The sequence below is a fragment of the Natrix helvetica genome (genome assembly GCF_964273705.1).
Source record: "Natrix helvetica genome assembly, chromosome: 6".
Lineage (NCBI taxonomy): Eukaryota > Metazoa > Chordata > Lepidosauria > Squamata > Natricidae > Natrix > Natrix helvetica.
This window is the reverse complement of record NC_138553.1, coordinates 14,154,931-14,182,591: the sequence shown is the minus strand read 5'-3', so window position 1 is coordinate 14,182,591 and position 27,661 is coordinate 14,154,931. Positions and strand designations below refer to the sequence as shown.

The window sequence follows — 27,661 nt, the reverse complement described above, 5'->3', positions numbered from 1 at the left end:
GGCCAGAGCACTGGGTACCACTCTGGTATGGTGCTCCAGAAGGCCCGCCCTCCCGCTCTCCTTACCTGTCTTTAAACTCTTCGGCCCTTCCGCACACACAGACAGTGCCAGACAGCGCCTGCGCAATGCTCCGCCGAGCAGGCATCGCTGGACAGTAAGACGCATGCGTGCACTACGCGCATTCATGTGGAGGACGCCGGGCCCCATTGCAACCATACCGGTTGCAACGGGTTCCGGAACCCATCACTGGGGGGAGTAAAAAGAGCAGTGAGCTTCGAGTCTTGGGCAGGGAAGGAAGTGACTCTCTGTCTCTCTCATCCTCTTTCTCTTTGTCTCTCTTTCTCTCTCCTTCTTTTCCATTCTTCTGTCACTTTCTCTCTCCTTTTCCCTTCTCTCTCCTCTTTGTCTCTTTCTGGCTCTCTCACCCCCTTTCTCTTTGTCTCTCCTTCTCTCTCCTTCTTTCCCACTCTTCTGTCACTTTCTCTCTCCTCTGTCTCTTTCTGGCTCTCTTCCCTCTTTTTTCTTCCTCTCTTCCTCTCTCCCACTTTTTTATCACTTTCTCTCACCCCTTCTTCCCCTATTTCTCTTTTTCTCTCTCCTGTCTCGGTCTCGCTTTCCCTTTCTCCCTCTTTCCCTCTTTCTCTCTCTTTCTCAGTTTCTCTTCCCTCCTTCTCTTTTCTTCCTCTCTCCCCCCTTTTTTCCTACTCTTTTATCACTTCCTCTCTCTCCCCCTTCCCCTTGACCGCCCAGTCTGTCCCCATACTTACCTTCAACTGATCATGTTTGCAATAATTTACCTTCTTTTCTAAATAGGCACAGTTCCCTTACCCTCGCCCACTCAAACACACACACACACAAATACACACACGCATGCACAAAACCATTTGTCTCCATTCCTATTTGGATCCTATAAATCAATTGCTCTGTGAAATATCTGTGAAAAAAATTCAGGTGCTCAGGCATGAAAATGTGCCACTCAAACACTATACTTTTCCACACACACTGAAAAAAAAAATAGAGGGAACATTGGTAGGGGGAAGAAAGCCCCCTCTCAATGGCTCCCTATCAGACAAACGCTTCAATGTCTATAAATACCTGGGCAATGCCCGGTTATCAGCTAGTAAAACTATAAACAATTTATTCTTTGTGATATCTGCCATTTTTTTAAAAAATGTGATTACTAAAGTCCTATTACTTCATCACATTTATGACATCTACTTTTCCTCATGCGAATGTTCCTTGATCAAATAGCATGCCAACATTACCCTCCCAGTTTCCAAATTATCACATTCCATTCTCCAGAATGTCAGGTTAAATCATGTTCAACATCTAGCAACATAGATATTTTTCTTCAGAGAGTTTATCTCTTTACTACTCTCTTTGGCCCATCATTGAAATCATTTGTTACAGTTATTTCTGTTTTCTCCAGAGCTGATGGATTCCTCTTATTCTCACAATTAGGTAGGTGTAAAATTGCTAGCCCTTGTAGGATCAGGTGTGTATAAGACCACACGAAAGATGTACTCATTTTAAAAAGTTTAACCATTAGGTGATACGTTCTTTTTTTGTTGTTTTAGGATCCATTTGTTATGAAATAACTAGCACATTTTCTAATCCATAGAGGGACAATAAGCTTGGAATTCAGTTAATTAGTTTCTGGAGCTTGTCAGATTTACATGAGTGCTTATGGCAGGGGTGTCCAAACTTGGGAACTTTAAGACTTGTGGACTTCAACTCCCAGAATTCCCCAGCCAGGCTGGCTGGAGAATTCTGGGAGCTGAAGTCCACAAGTCTTAAAGTTCCCAAGTTTGGACACCCCTGGTTTATGGTATTTTTAAAGAAAGTGCAAACACATTTAGCTTGATTGCTCATCATATTTGTTCCATAGCTGTGGCTCACATTGTTGCCCATTCTGCCTCTTTCTTTGCTACCAGCTGATTTACTAAACCTGGATGTAAGAAAAGAGCTTCATACTATCTATATACTACTAAAAAAAAAGTCCCCTGTATGTTTATTTGTAATCTTCAGTTCGTCCAAATGGTGCATCGGAGGGGAATTTAAGGCACCACAAATGGGCAAACTTCAAGAATGGATCCAAAACCAGGACCTATTACTCCTTGAAATCGGAATTCAAGGATTGGAATTTCAAGGATCTTCACAATAATTGTCATCCAAAACTTGTGGCCAGTGCAGTCAGGGGTGGGCTTCAAAAATTGCAGCAACAGGTTTGCTGCCCCATTGCTGGGGGGGGGTGGCCTAATCGGCACTCCTGCACCACAGTGGGGGAGGACGTTTCTTGCTACCCTCTCCAAGCTCTGGAGGCTTTCCTCAAGCCTCCAAGAGGGCAAAAACTGGTTCCCTTGGGCTCCAGAGGCCCTCCAGAGGCTAAAAACAGGCCCGTTTCTGGATTTCTGGAATCTCCAGTAGGCCCATTTCCTCCCCCCTCCCCAGCCTCCATGCGGGCCCTGCACCTACCTAGCATGATGACTGTGCCGTGTGGAGACTCCTGGGAGGGAAGGGGCAGAGTGGGTGGGCGGGGCGTGGCCAGCTAGGAGTGGCATTTGGGGGTTTGCCGAACTGGCAGAATCCTAGGTAGAGGATTGCCAGAACCCTTGCAAACCCTCAGCAGCCCACCCCTGAGCGCTGTGCCACCACGCCACCATGGTCAAGTGTTTGTGATTTCCAATGTTCCCTGCCAGTTCCCCACAAGCAAAGCTAATGGGAAATCAGCAGGAAGTCAGAAATCACTCTGATTCCCATTGCTTGTTTGCTGAAATGATGACCCAATGTCACAGGGGCCTTATAGTTCATACCAACAGTCTGACATGGCGGAATGTAGTTAATATACAGTAAATTGTGATGAAGAGACAGCATGATGGGGTCAATACAATACAATAGTCGAGTTGGAAGGGACCTTGGAGGTCTTCTAGTCCAACCCTCTGCCTAGGCAGGAAACCCTATACCGTTTCAGACAAATGGCTATCCAACATCTTCTTAAAGACTTCCAGTGTTGGGGCATTCACAACTTCTGGAGGCAAGCTGTTCCACTGATTAATTGTTCTAACTGTCAAGAAATTTCTCCTCAGTTTTAAGTTGCTTCTCTCCTTGATTAGTTTCCACCCATTGCTTCTTGTTCTACCCTCAGGTGCCTTGGAGAATAGTTTGACTCCCTCTTCTTTGTGGCAACCCCTAAGATATTGGAACACTGCTATCATGTCTCCCCTAGTCCTTCTTTCTCTTAAGCTAAACATACCCAGTTCCTGCAACTGTTCTTCATATGTTTTAGTCTCCAGTCCCCTAATCATTTGTTGCTCTTCTCTGCACTCTTTCTAGAGTCGCCACATCTTTTTTACATCGTGGTAACCAGAACTGAATGCAGTATTCCAAGTGTGGCCTTACCAAGGCATTATAAAGTGGTATTAACACTTCACGTGATCTTGATTCTCTCCCTCTATTTATGCAGCCTAGAACTGTGTTGGCTTTTTTGGCAGCAGCTGCACACTGCTGGCTCCTATTTAAATGCTTGTCCACTAGGACTCCAAGATCCCTTTCTCAGTTACTACTACTGGTCACATGTCTAATGATGTGAATGAATATAATTTATGTGATGATGCCATGGCACATGTAATATCACTCTTCCCTCCCCAGCAGACAACCTCTCAAGCTTGACGTATAAGCAGAAACTATTGACGCTAAAGTATTTAGGTGTTAGGACAAATAGTAGCAATGCTAGTTTTTAATAGTTTTGCTAGTTTTTAAGAAGGTAGATCATTCTTTTTTTAATTATGTTGAAGTTAAGAAATTCTAGCATGTATTTATGATAATGATTTGTTTTCCTTTCAGGCACCGGATTTCTAAATCTAAGTTTAGGTAAGCATTTCAATTTTGCAAAAAAAGTTATCTCCACTTTTACTGATGCTTATTAATAGGAATTCTCATAGATCTTGTCGTTGTGAATCGTAATTGCTTATCATAAATATTCTGCTGACTAACATTTGTGATCAGCAAGGTTATGCAATCTCCCCATTTAATCAGCAATTAATTATTCTTTATATTAATCTAATGAAGACAAAATCTAATAAAGTATTAAATTGTTGATTACCAGATTCTATATGATCTTGTTAACAGTAATGTAATTTAAATATCATGTAAATGGTAGAAGGGAAATGGCTATTGGAATACATGAAGAGGAGAAAGGTATATACAGCAATAACAGATCTGTCAGTAACTGGGATCAGAGTTACTCCAATTTTCTTCTTGAATAGTCAGATGTTATTTAAAAAAAAAAACTAATCCTCTGCATAGTCATAAAGAAAAGCTGTACAGGTTTTATATGAGTTAAAAAAACTTGTTACAAGCAACTCTTTTGAAAAACCTGCCTTAGCAGTAGAACTTCTTCATTCACACACAAAAATAAATAATTTCCTAGAACCTTAAAAAAAGTCATAGACCAAGAATCTCAAGTACAAAACATGGGAAGCCCACATTTTCTCCTTTGAAACCCATATTTTTGTTTAATTTAATCTGTTTTTAAATGGGGAACAAAAATGAGGTTTCTGAAGAATATTGTTATATTTGCTTTAGTTGTCTCTGTAATAATTACTCCACATTTTAAAAGCACTTAGATTTGTAACATTTTGATACGTTTGAACCAGGGTGGGTTCTGGCAGTCGCTACTGCTGGTTCGTTCATGGCCGCGCTGTACGCGCATGCGCAATACAATAAAAATGGTTCTGCGCGAAGCAAAAAACAAGGTGGCGGCACCTATGGCGCCACTAGGAGAACCTGTTCAGGGGTATGGTAGGCCTGGGTCGCTGCCGGTTCCAGCGACTCAGGCCGCCAAACCACTACCGGTTCGGCCGAATCCATCTGAACCAGCAGTAACCCACCCCTGGTTTGAACATGACAAATGGTTATTTGTTCTTATAACTATTATTATTATCCAGTGAGGGGCAGTACCAGTCAACTTTGGCTGATCTCAAAAAGCTAAGCCAGTGACAACCTTTAAGATTTGTGGATTTCAAGTCCCGGAGTTCTCCAGCCAACATGTCTGGTGTTCTGACCCAGCTCCCCAAACACAACACTCTGTAGTTAAATTAATGATTCCTTTATTAGGAGCCCCAGCAGCCCCAGCAAAAAGTTTCTCTTTCAACGCAGGCTAACAAGCCCGTCTGTCTGGAAGATGTATAGTTGTCTGTCACATCTATTCATCTGCACCCCCACCCCCCTGCCTTTTATCCCCAGAGCTAGGGTGAGGCTTCACTAGCAGTGGTGACTCTTTCTTCCCAAGGATCGGCCCATGGATTTCCACTGCTCTCCTCTCCTCTGCCTTCTGTGCATCCGCGCGTCAGGCACTGGACCCAACTGTATTTCCTCTTCCTAATCAGCCCTCTGCCTCTGCCTCTCTCCTTCTCTCTCTCTCCCTCCCCCTCTCTCTTTCCTCTCTCTCTCTCCCTCCCTCTCTCTCCCTCCCTCTCCCCTCCCTCCCCTCCTCTCTCTGCCAGTTCCATGCCCTCTTCCCCCTCAGAGCTCTGAGTCCCATGCCTCTTCCTCCACTGATTCAGCTGCTGGAGGGGCTGACGGCCAACAGGCCACAGCAGCTGGTTGAAAAATTCTAGGAGTTGAATGAAGCACATATAACTTAAAATTGCCAAGACTGAGAAAAACTGAGCTAATAATATCAGATCTGAGAAATACTTCGATAAGAAACCACAAGAATTTCCAGAGCTTTGGGCAGGAAAGTTGAAATTTGATGTGAATGTGTGTGTGTCTGTGTTAAAAATGGACATGGAAAAAATGTACCTTTAGCAGCCAACCACAACCCCTGGATTACTTTTCTTACAGAGAGCACAGCTGCTGGATGTGTTTCAACACAAAACACTAAGGCTGCTGCCATCTGTGATCTTTTAAGAATGCCTTCGAGAACAAAAGCATCCATATAAATAAAGACAATAGCTACAAGCTAGCATTTTACTTTTTAGAGAGAAACATCCATAAATAAACAAACTTTAAAAAAAATATAAAGACAGGTGAGAAACCTGGCAGACAGCAATTTAGGAAGCATATGCTCTTGCAAGGTATTATCTTAGGAATACAGAAGGCTGTCTGATAAGCTATTGCTGGAAAATTCACCTACTGTATTATTTTACCGACAGTTCAGCTAGAATGTTTTCATTGGGAGCAACCCACGGTTGTTTAAAAGATGGGCGACTACATAAATGTTTTAAATAAATAAATAAATTGCTGCTTATTCTTATCCCTGGGCAGAGGCAGAGATGAGCTGCATCCTTTAAATATGCATCATACAACAAGACTAGACTAGGCAGAAGTTGCTTGGAAACTGGTTGCTAAGCAAGCTACATTCTGAAGAATAGGAGATGTATAATTAGCTCCCCCTTTTTTGGGGGGGGGGTGTTAGTAATTACTGTCTGAAGTCACTCTGACTCTTATGTGGGACACATGTGTTCCAGAGAAGCAAACTGTAACATCACACTGTGTTCGTAGACTCATCTCAGCAATGAGTATTATTACTCTGGCTACAAGAGAGAAGAAACGTGTAATCTTGCTATGCAATTCTTTAAAACAATTTTGATCCAGAGAATTCTTTGCTTATTGTTGTTGAGATATGAGCTACTGTAGACTTGATCATGAAAGCCAATATGGCTATAATTATATTCAGCAGGAACAGGAAAAGGTTAACTCCTGTAATCAAAGATAAAGCCTGTGGTTATTAGATAATTGGGAAATTACTATTTCATGGTGAGAAAGCCTAAGGAGACTTCAACAACTGGAATGTTACCTAATAATCATTATGCTCATTTTAAGCATAAGAACTCATATTTACACAGACTGAACTACTGAATTTTAACTACCATGTTTTTATAAAGTTTATAGAGTGTAAGACGCACCAAGATTTTGAAGAGGCAAATTTAAAAAAAAGGTTTTTGCACTCTGCAGACCTCCCAAAAATGGCCTATTTTTCATGAAAACGGGCCCATTTTTGTCAAAAAAAGGGCATGCATAGCCTTTAGGAGGCTTATAGAATGCTCCTGGGGGCTGCGGGGGCAAAAACAAGCAAAAATGGCCTGTTCTTTGCTCATTTTTGCCCTCCCCAGCCCCCAGGAGCACTCTGGAAGCCTCCTAAAGGCTATGCACAGCCATTTTTGCAAAGGGGGTGGGGTTTTGGGAGGCCAAAAAAGCTCTATTCTGTGTATGACGCACCCAGATTTTCACCCTCTTTTTTGAGGGGAAAAGGTACGTCTTATACTCCGAAAAATACGGTAACCACAGAGGTGGAAACTGTATTTTTGAGTCAGTTGCCTTGTAATCTTTTGAGGTGTATGAGAAGAAATGAAAACCAGGAATCAGCTTCTCTCTTCCCACTTCTAACAGCAGTTTTTGTTGGAGCTCCTCTGTAGAAATCTCAGCAGCAAAGTGGTACAAAATAGAACATAGGCATCTTGTAGGACATTTTCATGCACGTTTCCCACTAGCTGCTCCCAAGTGAATGCAGCCTGTCTTATTTCATGAGGCAAATACACAAGAATGAAAGTTCGGAAAGCTTTATTTCAACATTAAACTTATGGTCCTTCATTGAAAGAGAAAAGCGCTATGCAATAAAGCAAAAGAAAGGGATTTAATGGTAGGGAAAAAATAATCTTCACCACAATTTCCCAAACAGTATCTTATATATCCAAACTGTCCAGTCATCACCTAAGGAAATGATCAACTTGAATCTTATTTATTTATTTATGCTAATTTTCGCCTATTTATGCTAAGATGCCAAAGCCTCTGGTTAAGAACAGTAAACTTATGCTTAGTAATCTTTATTAAAGAAAGCCACTTTCTACAAAACTCTTATTCAGTAAGTTAGTAAGTTCCCACTCAGTATGAATATATTAATTAGGGAGAGTATATAAATTTAATAAATAAGATGTATAAGATATATATATATCTTATCGGTATAAGATATATAAATATACATTCCAATGAATGATAATATTGTGTAGGACAGGGGTGTCCAAACTTGGCAACTTTAAGACTTGTGGACTTCAACTCCCAGAATTCTGGGAGTTGAAGTCCACAAGTCTTAAAGTTGCCAAGTTTGGACACCCCTGGTGTAGGACAATTTGAACATATTTTACAGTAGTCTTGCTCAACCACTTTACTCTTTGGGAATACTGAAGTTAAAATAAAAGTCTGCAAGAAAGAAAAAGGTGAGAATTGTTTGGAGATAATGTTATAAATGTGACTTTAATTGCCTCTTCTTATAAACTCATTTATCACAGATATTCTTGTGAAAAAGTAGTCCTTGAGGTCATGGAACAGATCAAAATGTCCTGCAATCATGGTCAGTTTTTCTCTTTTGTCTCCTTTATTCCAAGCCGCTACTGGCGTAGATGGAATCGATTCTGTAGACGAAAATGTCGAGCTGCTGTCAAATCCAATGTGTTCTATTGGCTTGTGATCTTCCTGGTGTTTCTCAACACACTTGCCATTGCCTCTGAGCATTACAACCAACCAGACTGGCTCACTGAAGTCCAAGGTAAGAAGAGGCAGAGAGTTAGCTCTGTGCGAACATAAGCTGAATGCAGTAAGTCTACATGATGTAAAACCATTTGATCGCTTAAGCCCCAGAAAGAATTAATTACAAAATGTCAAAACTAATTATCAGGGCATAAAATATATGTCTGCCTTTTGTACCATTCCAATCTTCAATTAAATGAACTTATTTATATCCTCTCAAAACATTTGGTATGCTATTGTGTGTGGGGTTTTGTTTTGCAGTTATTTACTAGGCATCAAGAAGAAAATAAGATAATAAAAAAGCAAGATTTTTCAATCCCATATTCTACGTTCTGTGTGCATACAGTTGCTTCTTTAAGCAGTGCCACATTATAAATGTATTTGTATGAGAGTATAGAGTTATGTATAAGTCTAAGATACCATAATAATGAAACGTCTTCTGGCAATTAAATGCAATAAGATCAGCTGATTAATATTGGAGAATGAAGAAAACTTGTGGAACTTTCAAAACTTAACATGCTTGTTGGGACCTCCATATTCCAGAACAGAAATGGCCAAATATTTGAACCCAGAAAATTATCTTCCATGCCATCATCATAATTTCTCTTCTCAGCAGCTAAACTAAGAAGAACATGTTCTGTCTTCTAGCTCAAGATATGAACAGAGATGTTTGAAATATAAGAAATGGATTTTTGAAAGATGTTTGCAATCAAATTGATATAATTTGGCATAGCATTGTATGGCACTGGGATATTTAAGGTACTGGCATACCAAATAAGTATAATATATCTGCCCCTAAGTGTGACAAAGCAGACTAGGAGGGTATGTAGAGCACACAAGCTATTCACATGCAGCTTAGACAGACGTCTTGGTTCTCCTTGCCTTATTTATGTGGTATATAAATCCATGTACAGATAGTCCTTGATTTACAACCACAGTTGGGACCAGAACTTCCATCACAGTCATTATGGGAGTCACATCTTATTTTACAATTTTTTTGACACATTCATTAAGAGAATCATCACAGTTGATTAAGGCAAATCACACATGTGATCATGTTTGATCAGCATATCTTGCTTTTCTGTTGACTTTGCTTGTTGGAAACCTCTGGGAAGATTACAAGTAGTGACCATATGATTCCGAGATGCTGCAACCCTCATAAATACATGCCAGTTGTCGTGTGCCCAAATTTTAATCTGGGATCCTTCAGTGGCTGTAAGTGCAAGGACCAATTGTAAATCACTTTTTTCAATGAAGTTATAAAACGGTCATGAAATGAATGGTTGAAAGTCATGGAGTACTGTATGCAGACAATCCAAATTCAGATGTGACTGTTCCTTACAGGGAAATGCAGCCATTATTATTGAACCCAGCTAAATGTGTAATGATGTTGATTTAAAGTGTATTTACAGTTTATTTGGGGGGAGAGAACATTGTAGTTTTGAAATAAGCATTTTTAATGAATCTAGATTAAGATGGAATTTAGTTACTTCTGTGTTGTAGAAATGAGATAAAAGAAGAGAACGTATGTTGAACGTAAGTTGAGCATTCAGTTTTGATACTAGATTTGCCTTCATGCCCTAAGAGCCACAGTGGTGCAGTGGTTAGAGTGCAGTACTGCAAGCTACTTCTGCTGACTGCCGGCTGCCAGCAGTCTGGCAGATCGAATCTCACCAGGCTCAAGGTTGACTCAGCCTTCCATCCTTCTGAGGTGGGTAAAATGAGGACCCAGATTGTTGGGGGCAATAGGCTGACTCTGCAAACTGCTTAGAGAGGGCTGTAAAGCACTGTGAAGCGGTATATAAGTCTAAGTGCTATTGCTATTTGAAATTTCTCCTTCACTAAAGAATTGCAAAAATGCAAAATCACAAAATAGAGCTTCCTCCTGATTGCTGAAGAAGCCATTTCAAATCAGAAAACCTAATCCTGCATTCAACAGTTAAAGTAACGTTTCCTATGTTGGTTCTGAGCATCTTTGGGTTGAGCGAGTCTTTCAGTGCCATTATAATGATCATTATTTGTTTATTTATTTTTTATGAGACACTGCGAATAAGGTACTGCTGGCTCTGTTCACGGCTGAGATGCTGCTGAAGATGTACAGCCTGGGTCTTCAAGCTTATTTTGTGTCCCTCTTCAACCGCTTTGATTGTTTCATCGTGTGTGGTGGAATCCTGGAAACCATTTTAGTGGAAACAAAAATCATGTCCCCACTTGGCATCTCCGTGCTGAGATGTGTACGACTTCTGAGAATCTTTAAAATCACAAGGTATACAGTTGTTGTTGTTGTTTTTAATATCATGTGTGATTGACAGGGGAGAAATAAAGTTTGCCATTTTCTACTTGGAAATGTTATTCCAAACAAATAAGGCAAATTACAAATCCTTTGCATAAATCATTCTTTACTTGAAAGTCATTTCTTGCTTTATGACCGATGATGTGGAAAGCAACAATGTTTACATTATTTATGTCCTTTTGTTACTTATTTTTTTCACTGTGTTGTAAGGTGCTGTGCAAATAAGATGAGACGGGGAAATGGGCAAGAAATACATGGATTTAAAATTAAATAAAGTCACAATCAAGTATAAATGTGGCATAAAACCCATAAGAACTTCATAAAATGAAGACGGTTTGAAAGGTAAAATAAATAGACATGGCAAATCAAGAATAGAGTAATTTGGCAATCAGATGGGCAGCATATACATTTAATAAATAAAAATAATCATTCTGTGAGGTAAAGTTTAACCCCAATCTGATCAGCCTTTCAAAAATCCTTTAAAACGATGATTTTTCCAGCAGCTTTGGGGATCCTTTAGAAACAGGGAACTTGTGGGTTGATTACATTGTATACAGGATGTTAATCCATTCTTCCATGACCTTATTTGTATTTATTGGTAATAGTTCTATGATTATTTAGAATTGGTTTTATTTGTTCAGTTATTTTAGTTACTTAGTTATTTTAGTTATTGTACACCGCTCAAAATCATGTTTGTGAGATGGGTTGCTATATAATTTTTGATGATGATGATGATAATAATAATTATAATAATAATAATGTCAAGGAATCAACTTCAGCCAAGTACATTCAACAAATTCACAAAATATTAAAGTCCAAATTGAGTGGAGGAAACATCATAAAAGCCATAAATACCTGGGCTATACCTGTGATCCGATACTCTGCAGGAATAATTGACTGGACCCAGATGGAGTTGGACAATTTGGACAGGAAAAACAAGGAAGCTTATGACAATGAATCATGCCCTGCATCCTAAAAGTGATGTTGACCGATTATATCTACCAAGAGCAGAAGGTGGTCAAGGACTCCTACAAGTAAAGCAAACTGTGGAAGAAGAAAGACACAGCTTGAATGACTACATCCAGAAAAGTGAAGAACCAATGATTAAGGAAGTAAATAAAGGAGGCCTTTTGAAGACAACTAAGTTAAAAGCTGAATATAAAAAAGAAGTAATTGAGAAGCGAGCTGAAAATTGGAAAAGCAAAGCTATGCATTATTCACTGGAAATTGTGCCAAAAGTTTGGATTTCAGTACAGCAAAAACCACTGGGACCATCAGGTTGAGAAGGTTTTAGAGAACGAGAAAGGCAAAATCTTGTGGGACTTCAGAATCCAGACTGACAGGCATTTGGCCTACAACACACCTGACATAACATTAGTTGAAAAGAAAAAAGTATGATTCATTGACATTGCAATACCTGGTGATGCACGAATTGAAGATAAACAGCAAAAAAAAAATCACAAAATACCGGGACTTGCAAATTGAGATTGAGCAACTATGGAAGAAGAAATTATGCGTTGTCCCAATTGTAATTGGAGCCCTTGGAGCAATACCTAAAGGGCTACCTCGCTATTTGAAAATTCTAAATTTACCTGACATGAACATTCTGACTCTACAAAAACCACCCTACTTGGAACAACTTATATCCTCCGACGTTATCTTAACAGTTCCTAGGTCCTTGGTTAGGACTCAAGCTGTTAGGCCAAAGGCTGTGAATTTCACCAAAGATTAAAATAATAATAATAATAATAATAATAATAATAATAATAATAATAATAATAATAATAATAATAATAATAATAATAATAATAATAATAATAACCACAATAATGACCACATACTCAGCTGCTGTAAAAAAATCGCGCAGACTGATTATAAATTGCGGCACAATTCAGTAGCACAAATGATCCACTGGAATTTGTGCAAAAATTATAATATTAAAACAACAACAAACTGGTGGGAACATAAGCCTGAAAAAGTCACCGAAAATCAGATGGTCAAGATCCTGTGGGATTTTCGTATACAAACAGACAAAGTACTAGCGCATAACACACCAGACATCACACTGGTTGAGAAAAAGAAGGTTACAATCATAGACATCGCAATACCAGGTGATAGCAGAGTTGAGGAGAAGGAACATGAAAAAGTCGCGAAATACCAGGACTTAAAAATTGAAATCCAACGATTATGGCACAAACCAGCAGTGGTAATTCCAGTGGTAATCGGCACACTGGGTGCTATTCCAAAAGCACTGGAATTACATTTAAAACAGTTAAAACTTGACAAAATCACCATCAGTCAAATGCAAAAAGCTGCACTGCTTGGATCTGCACGTATATTACGAAAATACGTTACGACGTCCTAGGCCCCTGGGTGGGGCCCGACTAGTAATCAATGCCAAATCCGGCGAATCAACTGGCCGCTGTGATACAATCGTATAATAATAATAATAATAATAATAATAATAATAATAATAATAATAATAATAATAATAATAATAATAATAATAATAATAGAGTCCTGTTTGAGAGGTGGAGCAGCAAGAGTTGAAAGGCCTCAGTTGATCAGGGCCCATGCACAAGCGCTTCTGAAGTGTACAGGTAGTCCTTGTTTAACAACTGCTATGTTTAGTTCCCGTTTGAAGTTACCATGACATAGAAAAGGTACTTGGCAACTAAGACATGCAGACTTCAACTCCCAGAATTCTATGCTGGCTGGAGAATTCTGGGAGTTGAAGTCCACATGTCTTAAAGTTGCCAAGTTTGAAGATCTCTGCTAGAGATGGTCTCAATTGCCCCATAGAATTCCTGAATTCAGATCATACATCTAAAAACAAAAACAAAAAAAGATCACATGAGAACTTGTCCTCTATCTCCTCTTTCTCCTTCTTTGCAAATGCACATTCTGTCTCCTTCATATCCAGAGGCCTTTATTTTTATGTTATTTATTTATTTGTCCAATTCATATAGCCGCCCATCTTACCAAACAAAGCTATTCTGGGTGGCATAATTGAAATGAAGGCTGTTATTCCTGATTATTTATTAACCGTGTGTATAGTGCAGCCATATAACTCTGGGTCTCTAGTGGCATACAAACTGCATTAAAACAGAAAATAAAATCATGATTCTAATAGAACTAAAACCCAGTAAATCATAGACTGTAAAAGTAGAAAACCCATTGGGAATTACATGATTACAAATTGTTTTAGAGTGTGCAGACTTAGTTATCATAAAATAATGTTCTGCATTTCTTCTTTATCATCATAATTGGTAAAATGGCTGATTGCAAAAAGCAGATACATAATTTTAATATAAGAGCTTTCGGCTTATAGAAAGCAAATAACACAATAACAGGGAAAGGGGTAGAAACCTCCTAATATTAGAGGTTTCATAAAGAGCTGAGTTATAATAGACTAAGTCTTCTGATTTGGGTTTGATCAAATATGGAATTAGTTTTTCTTTTCATTATAATTCCCCCACTGACTACTTGGAATTATTTGTGTGGGCAAATCTGGTTTCTAGCATTAGCAATGTTGTATACAGTATGTTTTCAGTCATTGTTTTGCATTATAATGTTGGCTGCACAGAGGGTGTATATTGGGGGCATATTATGATTTTTATGTTCCACTTTACCCTATTACATTCTCTTTGTGAAAGTGTATACTCTGGTAATCTCTCAAAGCAAAATATGTAGTAAGACCTCCTTCATCTGTCAGCTGATCACTAATGACTGAACTGATGTATATCACCAGGATTTGATTGGGGTTGGAGTGGATTGTTCTTCTCTTGGAGATGTGCCCACCTGAATTTCAGACAGAGACGGGATTCAGCCAGTTCGGACCGGTTCGGACTTTTTAAAAAGCCAGTCTATTCTCTGGCTCTACGTTCTGCTGCAGTCTTCAGTTCCACTTTTTGCAGAAGTGTTCTCAATCTGCTATTTCTTCCCTGGAAATTTCTACCAATGATTGCATGTTGATATATGTTCTAAAGGGTTCAAGGTGCAGAAATTGGGAAGAGCTTTTGTGTTTTATTTCTGTGGTGGTAAAAAAAAATGCTAGTTTTCTACTGGATAGCTCGTTTTCTTAGAGGTATATCTGAATTATTCATTTCTTAGTTCATTCTTTGGAAAAGACATGTTTGTGAATGTCAGGCAGCTTTCCCCAAAGAAATACCTAAGACAGAGAAGAAACACCTGATTTTTTTTGTTTTTGGCTCCACAGGTACTGGAATTCCTTGAGTAATTTGGTGGCTTCCTTGCTCAACTCAGTGCGCTCCATTGCCTCCCTGCTGCTGCTCCTCTTCCTCTTCATCATCATCTTCTCCCTCCTAGGGATGCAGCTCTTTGGGGGCAAGTTTAACTTTGATGAGATGCAGACCAGGAGAAGCACCTTTGACAACTTTCCACAGTCATTGCTCACTGTATTTCAGGTACAGTTTTCTTTCAGTCTATTTTTTAAAAATAATGCACTCTTAAGAAGCAATGTAAAAGGATTCTTATGTCTATACCATATTGAATGAAACACTTTCATAATAAATGAATAATTAATATTCATTAATTACTAGAACTTTTTTTTAAATGTTGCAACATTTCCCAAAGCGGGCAAACATAGGAGAAGGTAGGTTGAATAGGAATCTGAATAGGAAACATTGAATGTATAAGTACAAGATTAGGGAGATCTAGGCCAGCAGCAATCTATATATATAAAAGTGAAATAACACTAACGCATCATCACAAAATCTCCAGAACCGTAAAGCCTACAAACTTGAAATTTGACACATATGTTCCTCTTGGCTTCTAGGTGCTTGTTAAGAAAGGGTTTTTTGAAATGACCATCAGATCATTAGTATTTTTTATATTATTATTAACATGCTCTGATGCTAAGGAGTTAGACATTCTACTCCCCCTCCCCACCTGAAAAGAATTCTGTTTTAACTGACACTTGGGCATGGCCAGCATATGACACATCCAGCCTGCATGCTGGGAGTTTAGACATTCTACTCGCCCTCCCCACCTAAAAAACCCTCTGATGTTAAGGAATTAGACTGAGGGAGAGAAGGGGATAAGATAGAAGAGACCTCTGTGGAGCAAGCCTGAGGGAGAGAAGGGGAATAGGAGAGGCCGATCATAACTACTCATTAATTTTCAAGCTGTAAGTGTTGATTTATCAAGCCTGATCACATAGTTTCATAGCGGAGCACGGGTATTCAGCTAGTTATTTATAAGAAAGATCTAGAGGTTACAGTGGATCAGAATAAACACATGGTATGAGACAGCAACACAACAAAAAACAGAAAGTCAATGTTTTGGGAGGCTGAAATAACAGAAGCATTGTACCTAGATCATGGGAGGTATTAGTCCCATTGCACTCTTCACTGACTAAAATTAAAGGAAAGGAGATCCATGCTGAATATTAGACATAATTTCCTAACTGTAAGAGATGCTAAACAATAATCTGTACAGAATTGTGCTAGATCTCCCTTGTTTGAGATTTTCCAGTGGAGGCTGGATGACTATAATCTGTAGTTCAGTTTATGGACTGAGCAGAGGGATGGACTGGATAATCTATAAAATCCTTCAGGTGCATATAGACTAAGATTCTATTCCGCAGCCTGTGATGGTGGATATGTAACCCTACCCACATGTGTAGTACAACTTTCCATTTGTATCTTGAAATTCAAATGTAAATCTAAGTCAATACCTTGGAGTTTACTGATCAGGTAGGTTCCTTCAAAATAGAACAGGATGGTGTTGTTTCTTGTAACAGGCTTTTTTGCAGGTGTTATGCATGCTGTCTAACTATGTATCCCCTCCATTGGTGGGAATGTGTCATTTAGATCCTGACTGGGGAGGACTGGAATTCGGTGATGTATGATGGAATCATGGCTTATGGCGGCCCCTCTTTTCCAGGAATGTTGGTCTGTATTTACTTCATCATCCTCTTCATCTGTGGAAACTGTATCCTTGAGTGTTCTCTGTTGCAATTAGTTTGAATATAATTTGAATTAACAATAAGGCAGCATCAGCAATTGATATGGTTAAGGACCAGCTAGGATTCATATATGATAAAATGGTCTGTACTGACTGAGACTGCATCCTGCTGCTTTTCTTACTCTCTGCCATCTCCTGCTAGCTCAACTATTGCTCCTTCTGGATCAGGGAATTAAAAACATCAGTGTTTAGCAAGCGCAAAGAAAAAGAGCCACTATCTGTATCAACTTGAACCCATCTCAAGAGTGGAGAGGGTTGCCTTCCTGGTCTGTTCTTCTGCAAGTGGGAAAATGGATAGAAAGCCACAAGGACAACAAAAGTTCCTTGGATAAATTTCAGACCTATAGGTTTGTTCCTACCGTTTCCCGAAAATAAGACCTCCCCGGATAATAAGCCCAATCGGGCTTTTGAACGCAAGCGCTAAAATAAGACCTCCCTGAAAATATTGCAACACAGCAGCAGCCACGAGGTGACCACGCTTGCCACCTCCTGCACCTCAAAAATAATAAGATCTCCCTGAAAATAAGGCCAAGCACTTATTTCAGGGATCAAAAGAAAATAAGACCCTGTCTTATTTTCAGGGAAAGCTGGTAGAAAAACTGCTTCCACCATTAACAGCTGCCTGTCCCTTCATCAAAGAAAGGTTTTTATGCTTTTAATAAGGGAAAAGCAGACAATTCTGCCTTAAGAGGAGCCAATGAAACACAGGTCGTTCTAAACAGGACTGAACAAATCTTAATTCTGCTCACAGTATTATATAAAGACCACATTTTGAGTACATTTTTAAATAACGGATGTCAAAGCTAATACCAGAAGCTGATGCTAATCGATTTTATTGATTTCAAAAAGGCTCTATTCATCGAGAATCACGATGGAATATTGTAAAATTCTATTGTATTCCTCAATGTTTTATCAACATCTTTAAGAGTTGTAGATGCTGTGTAGGAATGGAATCTGGCAACACAGACTTCCTTAACTTTGATACAGGAGTAAGACAGGGATATATACTATTGCCATTCTTCTTTCTCCTCTCCATGGATTTTGTTATGCATAGAAAGATGGATAACTCTAGCTTTGGCATCCCATGGGCAACACCTCATTTAACAGATTTAGATTTTACGAATGACATTGCATTGCTTGGTGAAAAAAGGGTGCCTGGAAGAAATGACCATCAGTTTGGATGAGTTATGACTAACCTTTTTGTTGAGGCGTGCCAAAAATGGGGAGAGCGGGGACCGGTGTCAGGTGCATGCGTGCTCACATCCATAATGCAATGCCCTCCCCCCGCACATACATGCACAAACCACCACAAAGCCTCCAGAGGGATTAAAACGGCCCAAAGGGCAACCCGGAAGTTCATTCCCAAACTTCCGGTGGGCCTCGTTGGGCCGTTTTTCACCCTACCCAGGCTTTAGGGAAGCCTCCTGAAGCCTGGGGAGGGTGAAAAATGGCCGAATGTGCAAGCCGGAAGTTCGGGAACCATTTCACAGGATTGTGCTTCATAGATATTCACCAATATTTTCTTTAAAGAACATACAAATAGATATCCTGCTGAATGTCTTCTTGGCCATTGCTGTCGACAATCTTGCTGATGCCGAAAGCTTGACATCTGCTCAAAAGGAGGAGGAAGAGGAAAAAGAAAGGAAAAAACTAGCAAGGTAAACTTTTGTCTATTTTGGCATTAAAAATGTTAGCATTTTTTTTTCTAGAGAGTAAAAACAATTCCAGAACAAGAGCTTCTTATGCCTTGTTTCTAGCTAAGGGTTTTTTGCACTTGTGTCAGAAGCACCAAGGAACTTCCTGGCTGAAAGGATTAGCAGGTGACATCACCGTTGCCTAGGGGATGCCCATTTAGGGGCTCCTTTCATGTCCCCAGCAAGAGCTGGAGTGAAGGATGAGAGCTCACTCTTGCCCCACAGCAGCAGCATTCAGGTCACAAACACGGACTTGCTAACCTCCAATCCAGCTTTGTCATCGCGAGAGCCACCGTGCTTCTTCTAGCTAAAGTTATACAATAGAAGATATTCTGGAGGAAAAGAAGCAGTGGTGGGTTGCAGGCGGTACGCCCTGGTACAGGCATACCGGAGTCTGCCCCGAGCACTGGATACCATTCCAGTATGGTGCTCCGGAGGGCCCACCTGCCCGCCCGAGCTCCTTACCTGTCTTTTAAGGCTTCCGCACTTCCGCGCACGCGCATGGTGCATACAGTGCCTCCGCAACGCTCCGCTGAGCAGCTGAAGGCTCACGGAGGCGGTAAGACTCATGCGTGCACTGCGCCCATCCATGTGGATGCCGCCGGGCCCGTTCCAACCATACCGGTTGGATCTGGAACCCACCACTGAAAAGAAGTATCCTTCACCGGAAACTGATAATATGGGCCAAGAACTTTGGTTTACATTGAATTGGTAAATGGCAAGATCTATGGGAGAGAAAATTAACATTAGCCACTTTGTATAAAGAAAATGTATACAAAATGTGTTATAGGTGGCACCTCCCTCCCACGAGGCTAGCAAAAATGAATAAGAATCAATCTCCGCAGTGTTGGAAATGTAACCTGGGTTTAGGATCTTTTTATCATAGATGGTGGTTATGTACAAAAGCCTAGGTATTTTGGTGTCAAATAAAGACATGGTTGGAAGAGATGTTAGATCCAAAGACAGATTTAAAACCAGAACTATTCCTATTAGGAGTAACAGGAAAATAAAAATATAGTAAAGGAGTGATATATTTAATGCTGCATGTGATAACCGCAGCAAGATTGGTATATGCGCAAATTTGGGAAAACAGAGAGGTCCCCACTGAAGAAGAGATAATAAAGACAATTTTGATCTGTGCAGAAATGGACAGACACACTAGAAATCAAAAACAGAGATGAGACAGAATATTATGAAATTTGGAATAAAATGTATCAATGATTGTAAATGAGGAAAAGGAGTCGGAACAGAATATTTTGAGGACTGTAAAATTGGAACTGGATAATAGATAAATATATAAAGGAGGATCTGTCAGTAAGATCAAAGTAGCTATGTACAATAAGTAGAAACTGTATTTATTGTTAGGTTACAATATGTATGGAAATGACAAAGCCAGAAGGGTCACTCTATGTCCAATGTTTTAATGTTTATTCAATAAAAGAAAAAAAGAAGTATCCTTCACCAACAGTTTATTCAGTTTATTCCAAGAAGTCAGCCATATAAATTGCAAAATACCTGCTTAAGCACTTTATTTTCCAATGTCAGCTTTTTTGGTTTTGAGCAATAAAGATCAGAAAAGGTGGCGTATCTACATATCCTGGATGTCTGTTGAAACTTTAATAATCTTTTGCACAGCCTGAAGCAGAGTTGGCAACATTAGCTTGGAAACTAAAATATTTTTTTTCAATGGAGGAAAAAGTTATTTTCACTGCAGGCTGAATGATCCTCCCCAAATAATTTGGAAAAAAGGTCGCTCCCGAACAAAGTACAACTGATAGGACAGTGATGGCAAAGTATCAAAGGTGACATGCCACAATGTTTTGGGTGAAATGCTAGTGCTCACCCACACAGGAGAGCTATTCTCCCCCTTAAGCACACTCACTCTTGTGTGATTTTTTTAGAGGCTGTGGAGGATGCGTAAGAATGGGGTGTGTTCTTGCATGGCCTCTGGAAATTACACAAGAGAGCCATACTCCTAAACGGTGCATGGCAGATCCTGGGGAGGGCTGGGCCACGGGTGAAATTGCACCATTCCCTAATACTCACAGAGTGGCAGTGGTGGCACTAAGACTTGAGGCCCAGACCTCAACTTCAGACCCTGCTTCGGCACTGCTGCTGCTGCTGCTGAGAGCCACTATTCAGTATGGCCTAGATTTGGGGGGAGGTGGGGAGAGAGAATTGTCCATCTTTTCTTTGGGGTGAGTGGGCGAGTGACATACCAGCAGAAACAAGTCAGGCGTTTTCTGAACTTTCGACATTTTGGTTCACCATCATTGAATTAGGACCATTGGTTCAGTGGTGGGATTCCAAAACTTTTCCTAGCAGTTATATGAGAGTGCGCAGCACTCAAAGACCGCCCTCGGTGTAAGCGCTGGTGAGCTGAGCTGTTTTTTAGCTCAGCTGAAGCACGGCAATCCACTCTGCTGCGCGAATCAGCTGAACTAAAAAACAAGGGAATATAGAACAGGGAACGATGGGGGCGGGAGGGCAGGGCCAACCAGAGGTGGTATTTGCCGGTTCTCCAAACTACTCAAAATTTCCACTACCGTTCACCCGAACCAGTCCAAACCGGCTGACTACCACCTCTCCATTGGTTGGAAAGTGCATGACGAACTTTCTTTGTATTAACTTGCTAGATTATTTCAGGATGCAAAGTTTTTTTGAAAGTCTGGTAGGCACATGATTGTCAATATTACTTGTTTCTCAAAGGAGCAAATGTTTATGAAGGTTAAGTGAATATTCTTGCGCTTGTCTATTGGGCTATCCACTACTCAAGGAAGTCAGTCTTGGCAATTCATTGGCTGATTTTTGTGTGTGTCTGCTAAATCGGTAGGACTGCCAGTCCTGAGAAGAAACAGGAGCCTGAGAAACCAGCCATGGAGGGAGAGACAAAGGAGGAAAAAATCGAGCTGAAATCAATTACTGCTGATGGAGAATCTCCACCTTCTAATAAGGTTTGCTGCTTTCCACTATCCACCTTGCTTTGAGATGACTGTTGACTCTTTTTATGAATTAATAAGTAGGCACAACTAAAGAACAGCTGTTTTCTCTTTTGGCCAGAGCAACACAGATGAATATCAGCCGAATGAAAATGAAGAGAAAAATCCCCATCCTACTGCAGAGACACCAGGTAATTGCCCATTTTCTGGAATGGCCAGACATGTCCTCAGGGAAGAATAAAATAACACAAGATGGCAACCCAAAGTATAAGTTCTGACCTAGTCTTAGCAGAAACAAGAAACAGACTCCTTGTCACACAAAAAACCCTCTTTATTTTCCTCTTGTGAATTAATTGCTTCACTCACCGAAAAGTCCAGGCAATAGTCCTTCAAGCAGTTAACTGCAGTACAGACCTTATCAGTTCCTTGCGATAATTGCCAGGCCATGAGCTTCCAGCCACAAAGCTGCAAATTAAGCTCTGGCAAGCAGTCTCTGAGGCACAAAATACAATGAGCCAAATCTTCAGAAATCCGAACTGTTGTCTCCTACGACCACCACTCTCCTTCCTTCTATTTATTCCCCAACCAGGGAGGGGCCATTCAGCATCCACATGTGCCTTGCTTCCCGACTCCTTGTCCTCGGTTGTTCTCCTCTCCTAACAGCTCTGCGCATATGCACATCTGGAACAGGCCCCAGTTGATCTTCCTCCTGACTTATCTCAGCCTCCAAAGGCAGCTGCCTCTCCGGTGGCTGGGAAATGTCGGACGGCCCTGGCTCTATCTCTCCATCTGACTCGGAGCATCCATCAGAGCATTTCCCAGACTCCAAAGCTGGCCCAGGTTCCTCCCCAACCTCCTCATTGTCCGAGTGTGCCGCCAGCTCCACTGGCAGCTGGCGGGCCAAAATAGTATGTGACTCGATTGCCAGGCAGATAGAACAGTGATGGAACTTTGATCACATTATTATGGTAATCTTGATTTTTTTTCAACACACAAACACACATCAACACACATCAAAGTGGCAGAAGGCAAATTGAGCTTAGATAAACTTGCCACACCCTGTTATCCCTCTAAGGCCCCCAAACATACACTATAATCGCGCCAACAGATTTTTTTTTCTTGGTAGAAATCCCAAATAGCCCCTTTGTGCCAAGTTTCAGTTTAGCCAGAAGTCCGGGCCACGATATATTTATTTCACATTTAAAAGGAAACACTGTTTTGTTTTGTGTCTGCCACTACACAAGATACACCTTTTTTTATAGGTGGTCACATTTGGGCAGCATTACAATGATGCCTCAAGTTCTAAAGCTAGAATAAAGTAGAAATTAAACTAACCTGAACAAATTTGTTATTTTTTCTATTCTGCTAGCAGACAACGAGGGATAAAGCTTGCCACTTTAAAGCATTGGAACTTCCTGCCTTGGCCCTGTTTGTATTTGCAGGCTTAAAACATAAAAATATAAAGATATAAAAGATATTGAAAGAGAACCAATTTGATTGATTGGTTAAGGCAAGAGACTAGAAATTGGGAGAATGTAAGTTTCTAGTCCTGCCTTAGGCATGAAAGCAGCTGGTTGACTTTTGGCCAGTCTCATTCTTTCTCAGTCACTCAACCCACTGCACAGGTCAGGGAAAATAGGAGGAAGAAGGATTATTAGGTGTGTTTCCAGCCTTGAATTGTTTATAAAAACAACAAGGGGATTAAAACATATTGACAAACATAAATTTCCTTCTTTGCTTTCATATAAAATCAAGGATCACAGGATATTTATTGTTTTTCAACAGCTCTGATACAAACCAAGACTACTTTCTCTGTTGATAGTTATCTGTATCAGCTTCCCTGTGCTCAGAGTTTTTATTCCATTTTAAGAAACTTGGCAAATGGCAGTTGAGGACTTGAAATTCATATTAACACTTGATTTGTAGGGTAAATATTTGAACGTGTTTCAAAATTTCAGTTTGTTGTGAACTGGCTAGGTATCGCTAGTATATGTCAAGTACAAACAATCCATTTGAAGAGTTCGTTTAGCTGTTGTATTACTCAGCTCTCTACACAGGAATCTTCTCTAACTAGTGGTTTGCAACTAGGTGTGGTTTGCACATAGGTTTCAATGGCATTCAAAGGTTTAAATCAGACTTTGCCTCTCGTGCTACATAAAGATCCCTGTTTGACTCTTCCCCCTTGCTTGGCCAGTCTCTCTTTGATATGAAACTCCTAAGATTTGTGTTTTCAACTCAGATATCTAGTAGCATAATTAACATACGGGTATATTTTAGCAATAGCGCTTAGACTTAAATACCACTTCACAGTGTTTTATAGCCCTCTCTAAGTGGTTTCCAGAGTTAGCATATTGCCCCCAACAATCTGGGTCCTCATTTTACCCATCTCAGAAGGATGGAAGGTTGACTCAACCCTGAGCCTAGTGAGATTTGAACTGCCAAATTGCAGGCAGTCAGTAGTCGGCAGAGGTAGCCTGCAGTACTGCACTCTAACCACTGCGCCACCATGGCTCATTTTCATCCCGTTTAAGTTGTTTAGTGTAATTTAATGTATGGATACATTTGACCACCAGAAAGAGAAGGATCAAAAGGTCCAATTTATTTTGGAAGCCTATTCCTAATTAGTACTGGACGTGGAACACTTTTATACAAGGTCTTCACACTGATTCAGAAGTAGCCAAGTCAAACACCGATGAGGGTATGAAGGACTGTTTCCCAGTTGTGGTGCATTCTTCTCATTTGCAGTGCTGAAGCTCTGCATAGTTTATAGTCATTTTCCTGTTGGTGGGAATTTGTCTCATCCTGGTCCTGGGGCTCAAGTCATTCTCCTCCCACCACAGAAATATTTCTCCACTATGGGAACTTAAAGCTGTGTGGACTTCCAGAATTCTCAAGCCAGCCAAGGTCCCAAGGTTGAGAAATGTCTGTGGTCTTGCTGCAACTGAGCCTTGGTGGCTTTTAACTCTTAACTCATAACTCATTGGGCAAATGCATGGAATACTAACAGACAATCTAATTTCATAACTCATTGGGCAAATGCATAGAATACCAACAAATAATTTTATTTATAACCAAAAGGCCCAAAAGTTACAAACATAATCTAAACTTGCCATTTGATAAACAGTTTAACAAGTAAAATACGTATAAATATTATATAATATATGCTATTGATTTGTATCTTTTCTTTTTATGTACATGGAGAGCATATGCATCAAAGACAAATTCCTTGTGTGTCCAATCACATTTGGCCAATAAAAGAATTCTATTCTATTCTATTCTACTCCTAAAAGCCTCCTTTTTAAAGCTATAGTCAAAAATCTAACCATTGTCACTGTAATGTTAGAATTTTTATCTGCAACTAAAATTTGTACATACTAATCTCCTGCTTTAAATTTTAAAATAGGCCAAATAACCTCCTACCGAAGACCCTTGTAAAATTCACAGTACAATAAAATGTTATCCACCATTTTGGGATCCCTGCCAAAAGAATCTTTGAGAAATAGGGTTTTTTTTAAATCTACCCTATACCATATTTGATGGCTTTGCACATTACACATTTGATGGCTATAAACATTTAATCTGGCTTTTTAAAAAGCCCATTTGGTATTTACCAAAATATATGTTTTAAAAAACACGGAAAGATTGCTTCAGGAAATCCCCAATGTATCCTTTGTAGATATGTAGTTTAAACAGGTGATTCAAAAAATTAGTCAGATTAGCATTGATCTTGATTATTTATTCTCCAACCGTCTATCATCAGCAATTCATTGTATAAACAAAGATCAAGGGTAATTCATTACAGGAATTAATGGCCAAAGCTAAATTATCTTGTTCACCTACAGTATTTGGAATTAATTCTAGATATATTTTTCAACTCCCTAAATATTTGAATAGCTTATATTTCAAGAAATGTAGACAAACACATAATGTGTTGGTAAGGCAAGACACTGACTGAACTGTTGGTCCTTCAACCTCCCACTGAGGTAGTTGCAAGAAGCAGATTATTGGTTCAGGTTTGCAGCAATGGAAATGATCACAGCTCACCTTCAGTTTGCTTTTGAAGATTTGGACGGTGATGACAGGGTCATATTTGTACAATGTCTTTAAACAGGCTGTAGGGGTATCCTGTGGATGGTTAAATCCAGTAATCACTGAATTTCACAGGTTAGAAAGGATTAGCCCGAACTCCAAATAGCCCCGTGACATTGGTCAGCCATATTACCTGAAAAAGGACAGCAGGTTGAATGGAGAATTAATCCCCTCGTCTGTTCTGCCTGTCCTAGAGCAGCTGTGAAGAAAATGATTTCACCGGGCACTCCGTATTTTATTTTTTACTTCTCCCAAGCTCGACTGAAGAATGAATTAAGAGCAGAAGGATGCAGGAGGACTTTCCATCTGAATGCAATATTGCTGATTCCAATGAGGCCACTTCCTTTTTCGTCCCAGTATATATTTTTCAAAGCTACAGAAAGGAACAACTTCCCAGTCCTTTTTTTTTACTGCATCCTTTCTTCTCTGGTTATCCCCTGCTTTAACTGCTTATCTGGGAGAGAAAGGACAATTTTAAGCTTCAAAGTTATTGTAGGGCAACATCTACTCATAGAATATTTGTAGCTCAGGGTTGAACTGTTGCTATTTCCCGAGCTTGGTGGCTTTCTCACACACATTTCTTTATTCAGCTAGGTAACTACTACTACTACTACTAGTAGTAGTAGTAGTAGTAGTGCTAGAAGGGAGTCTTAAGCTTTGGTCTTATTTTTATATAACTAGTGGCTTGCCCTTACAATGTTGGTGTGAGTGTCCTTGGTAGTTGAGTGTCCTGGATTTTGTTTGCCGTTGTTTGCTGTTAGCTTGTTAGTACTTCTTTGACTTGGGTATTTTATACAGCTTGTTTTTTGGTCTTGTGTTAATCTTGCCATTACTCTCTGCTCATATGGGTGCTGATTGCTGGTGAGAAGGTGTTTTGCTTCCTTTGGGCATTTTGATTGTATCAAACCAGGACTCCATATCTACTCATCTACAACTCAGTTGCAAAGGTTCCTCTAGGTCTCTTCTTCAGACATCTTGTTGGTAACTCTAACTGAAAAGAGAATTAAAACTGCTATCTTCAGTTAAAGACATCTATGGAGGAAGTGGGCTCTACAAAGGCCTGACTTAACATTTTTGTGTTCAATGGAAAATAGGTAGCAAGGTACTATTGACTAAAGCGATTGTACCTTTTTTCTTCCCACTTCCCAATGCAATTATTGGCATTCTGGCAGCCTTTCCCCACTGAAACTGTCAGAGAATTCATGACTGGCAGAGACATGGTAACAAGGTCAGCCAATGAATAGGGCTTAGTAACAAGGTCAGCCAATGGGAGCTGAGACAATAAGGAGCCTGGGTATGGCTTAGCTGTGCTAAGCTCTGAAACTGAAACTGGTCTGTCTGCTGAACTCTGAAACTGCTTACAATCTCTCTTCTCTACCATATTGGAAGAACTACTTTTGGTATTTATATATTGCTTCATGTGTTATTATGCATATAAAGAGAAGTTAATGAATCCTGCTGAATCAAGTTATCTGTGTGTGCTTTCTGGATTTGATTTCTGCAACAAACTCTGACAGAAACTACATAGGAAGTGTTCATAGGAAAGTGGACTTTTTTTCTTTGGGGGAAAAATGAATTAGATTCAGAAAAGTATTAGTTTATTTCAAATGGTAAAATGTATCAAAGTCTTAGGACAGAGTTGCTTGCTCTATTCATTCACCACTTCGGATACCTTGGTTTTGTAATGTAAAATTAAATTTCAGTAAAGCTTCAGAGCCTTTGACCTCTGACTTATCTTTGATGAAGATTGGGCTGGTACATAGATGCAGGGGAAAGTGAGTTCTCATAGTAGAACCACAGCTGGAAACTTAATCTGGGCAAATCTTATTATTCAGCACTTTTAATTTGTAACTGAACTTTTTATCTGAATAATAGCTTTTTTTTTCTTGTATCAGCAAGTGTATTGCTAAATGTCCAATACTCCCCGAGATACTGGAATTGAAATATATCAGAAGTCTGGAGATTCAATGGATGTTTTAAGATTTCCACATAGACTTATCATCTTTTGGACTCCATCTCTGTATGAGTACTTCTTTGATGCTGAGAAAAATCTTCTGTCTGTTTTGATGCTGATATTTGTCATTGCCTGGCTGTTTTCAAGCTCATCTCTGCCTTTCAATCAGACCCTGGTT

At 39.8% G+C, this 27,661-nt stretch overlaps 1 protein-coding gene across 1 annotated transcript in view; it reads left to right on the top strand.

Moving 5' to 3' along the window:
• Positions 1 to 27,661, top strand: part of CACNA1C (calcium voltage-gated channel subunit alpha1 C) — a 547,747-nt gene that overhangs the window by 403,306 nt on the left and 116,780 nt on the right. Inside the window, exons 11-18 of the mRNA XM_081957273.1 lie at positions 3,844 to 3,870; positions 8,385 to 8,545; positions 10,567 to 10,792; positions 15,039 to 15,246; positions 16,654 to 16,774; positions 18,351 to 18,465; positions 21,335 to 21,455; positions 21,562 to 21,631. Of these exons, the coding sequence (XP_081813399.1) occupies positions 3,844 to 3,870; positions 8,385 to 8,545; positions 10,567 to 10,792; positions 15,039 to 15,246; positions 16,654 to 16,774; positions 18,351 to 18,465; positions 21,335 to 21,455; positions 21,562 to 21,631 (1,049 nt within the window). The remainder of the gene's footprint in view (positions 1 to 3,843; positions 3,871 to 8,384; positions 8,546 to 10,566; positions 10,793 to 15,038; positions 15,247 to 16,653; positions 16,775 to 18,350; positions 18,466 to 21,334; positions 21,456 to 21,561; positions 21,632 to 27,661) is intronic.